The sequence below is a fragment of the Cyprinodon variegatus genome, unplaced genomic scaffold (assembly GCF_000732505.1).
Source record: "Cyprinodon variegatus isolate N-32 unplaced genomic scaffold, C_variegatus-1.0 Scaffold8, whole genome shotgun sequence".
Classification (NCBI taxonomy): Eukaryota; Metazoa; Chordata; class Actinopteri; order Cyprinodontiformes; family Cyprinodontidae; genus Cyprinodon; species Cyprinodon variegatus.
The window spans coordinates 2,838,530-2,841,338 of record NW_015150461.1 but is presented as its reverse complement, the minus strand read 5'-3'; the positions used below and the strand labels follow the sequence as shown (position 1 = coordinate 2,841,338).

At 39.0% G+C, this 2,809-nt stretch overlaps 1 protein-coding gene across 4 annotated transcripts in view; it reads left to right on the top strand.

The window, feature by feature from the left end:
* LOC107086402 (transcription factor COE1) overlaps positions 1-2,809 on the top strand; it is a 117,621-nt gene that overhangs the window by 71,432 nt on the left and 43,380 nt on the right. For all 4 annotated transcript variants that reach the window (XM_015377347.1, XM_015377332.1, XM_015377341.1 and 1 more), the window contains exons 9-10: positions 543-673; positions 2,659-2,785. In XM_015377347.1, coding sequence (XP_015232833.1) covers positions 543-673; positions 2,659-2,785 — 258 coding nt within the window. The remainder of the gene's footprint in view (positions 1-542; positions 674-2,658; positions 2,786-2,809) is intronic.

Below are 2,809 nucleotides of genomic sequence, written 5' to 3'. Positions count from 1 at the left end.
AGTTTGTAGTTTGTGATGTGGAAAAATGGATTTTCAATCTTTATTTTTTTACATGATATATCAAGAGAAATATTCACAGCGTTTTATATATTTGCAGAGGCTGCAGGAGGTGCAAGCTGACACACTGTTATGTTGTGCAGACAGCTGAGAGGGAGCTAAGTGTTTGGTTAATGAAGGCTGAGGTATTCAGAGGGCAGAGCTACTGTTGGCTGTGCTCTGCTCCCCGGTCGCGTGCCCTTTGATCAGACACTGAGCACACCTGACATTTACACGCCTGCACGCTTTGCCACGTGTCATAAAACAAGCGCAGCGCCACTGCCCCTCACACTCAGGGCAGGGGTGATGTTTAATAACGGGGCGCGTATAATCACGCTGATTAGGATTCAGCGTCCACTCCCAACCCCTGGGAGAGGTGATCCGTGTGTCTGAGAGCGTGTGAGAGACGGAAGGACAGAGCGTCGGTGCTAAAACTGTTTTACACTTTTATCTGGTTTTTTTTTAATCTAATCTGTTATGTGGGACTTTTTTTTTGTCTTTCCCAGCAACCCCGAGCATCAAAGCCATCAGTCCGAGCGAAGGATGGACCACAGGGGGCGCAACAGTCATCATCATTGGAGACAACTTCTTCGATGGCCTCCAAGTCATTTTTGGAACAATGCTGGTCTGGAGTGAGGTGTGTTTCTGCAGAGACTTTAACTTTTTAAAGTATAAACAACAAAAACCTCTTTATTTAAATTGAGATTTCAGCAGATTTCAATGATGCCAAACACTTTTCTATTATAATATTGAGAATTGTAGAATACTTTCCTAAAATTATCAATATGTAATCCAACTGCTGTGTTCTTAAGATTTATCCTTTGCTTTTATTTAGCCGACAAACTTTTATTCCTTATAGTTTAACCCTATAATGCCAAATATATCATATTTGATACATACGGTTTCTGAAATGTTTTGCTTCTGACATCTTTTACATAATTTAATGGTAAAAACTTTGCTCAAAATCCTATTGTACACAATCAGATATACCTGATAACAGCCAGTAGAAGACTACAGAAAAATAATCTTGACTTGTCGCATAGTAATAAATTATTAATATCAAGAATGTATTTCTGTTTTTTCTTTTTACATATTTTGTTAAAAGTCCAAATAAGGAATTCAAACCAAAAAAAGTAATTTTCTGTTTTGTTTTATTCTTGGATCGGGCTTTAAATGGTTAAATATATAAACGTAAAGTTTGATTTATCCCTTTTTAATCTTTTAACATGATTTTTTGAAAGAAAAATCTTATTTTTATTAGTTGATTTCTTAATTTTTGGTTAAATCTTTTTTTTTTTTTCCTGAACTAAACGGATCTCCTGTTTCTAATTTTATTAAATATTAAGAAATAGAAAGAAGACAATAATCAGCCTATAATAACAGCTACATTTGATAATGGGAAGGAAATCTTAATTTATTTCCCTTAATCCAGTGATATTATACATTTTTGCTTTGAAACATGTCATATGTTATAATAAAATAATTCAATATATTGCAGAAAGGGACCATAGATGCTTGGGGATTTATGCATTTAATCCGTATTAAAGCATTTAATCTTCTAAAGCTGCTCTTATTACACATAAAAAAATTATTGTCATTGATCAGGGGAAGTTTTTCTTATAAAATTGGTAGATTTTCTGTTCATTTTAACAAGCAACAGTCAAAATAATACATATTGACTAAAAAACAGGTGATTAAGGTAAGTTAATAACTTCATTAGGTTCTTTTTTGCTTCCATCACAGAAGCGGAGCAGCAGCCTGCAATCTGTGCAGCTCTCTGTTCACCTCCTTCCTTACCTGTCATTTATTCAGCGGCGTTTCAAACCGCTTTTCTTGAAATATGTGTGCGAGCTGTAACAGGACGAATCCCTTTGTAAAGAGCATCTGCCACACGACTAAAATGTAAATGCAACGAGTTAAAAAAAAAGTGAAGGTCAGCGAAGCAGAGCGGCGAAACAGCTTTCTCTTTAGTAAAGGAATAATTCTATAAAAAGCTCCTATATTGTCTCACTGAGGGGGTGATTGGATGGGGGGGGGGGGGGAGACAATGGTGGAATGAAAAGCGAGCTAAGTGAGGAATGAAAGGGACGCTTAAGAGCAACGCACACATGCATCCACATACTTAAAGTGCTGCTTCTAAGTGCAAGCTGCAGCAGAAAACTGGCCCTCAACGAGGTCTGCTCTGTGTTTTCATACAGTTTTCTTCTAACACCCTTCACTTTCCACACCTGCGTACAATGCAAGCCGCGCTAAATGAGCCTTTTTATGTGGCTAACAGCAGCTAGATGGCTCCAGCTGACAGACGCAGAGACGGGATTATTTTACACTTGCTTATGCTGTTCAATAGGTGTGTTTTATTCATAAACACATCGCAGCTTTTGAATCTTTATTACACAGCCCATGTCAGTGCTGATAACCGTCCTAAGCCTCACAGTGACATTGCCTCAGGCTACGACGCCACCTGAGGGCTTTGCAGCTAACGCATCGTTTTCAGGCTTATTATACAAAAAAAAAAAGCTGGAAAGCAAGAGAGGCTTGAACAATCCTAGAGTTCTCCCAGGAGCGCCTGGTAAGATATGAAGTTTCATTTCATTAATCCGCCTCCATTCTGCCTCTCTGCAGCTGATCACTCCGCACGCCATCCGTGTGCAGACTCCGCCCAGGCACATCCCAGGGGTGGTGGAAGTCACGCTGTCCTACAAATCCAAGCAGTTCTGCAAAGGCACACCTGGACGCTTCATCTACACAGGTAGCATCACACATCAGTGTCATA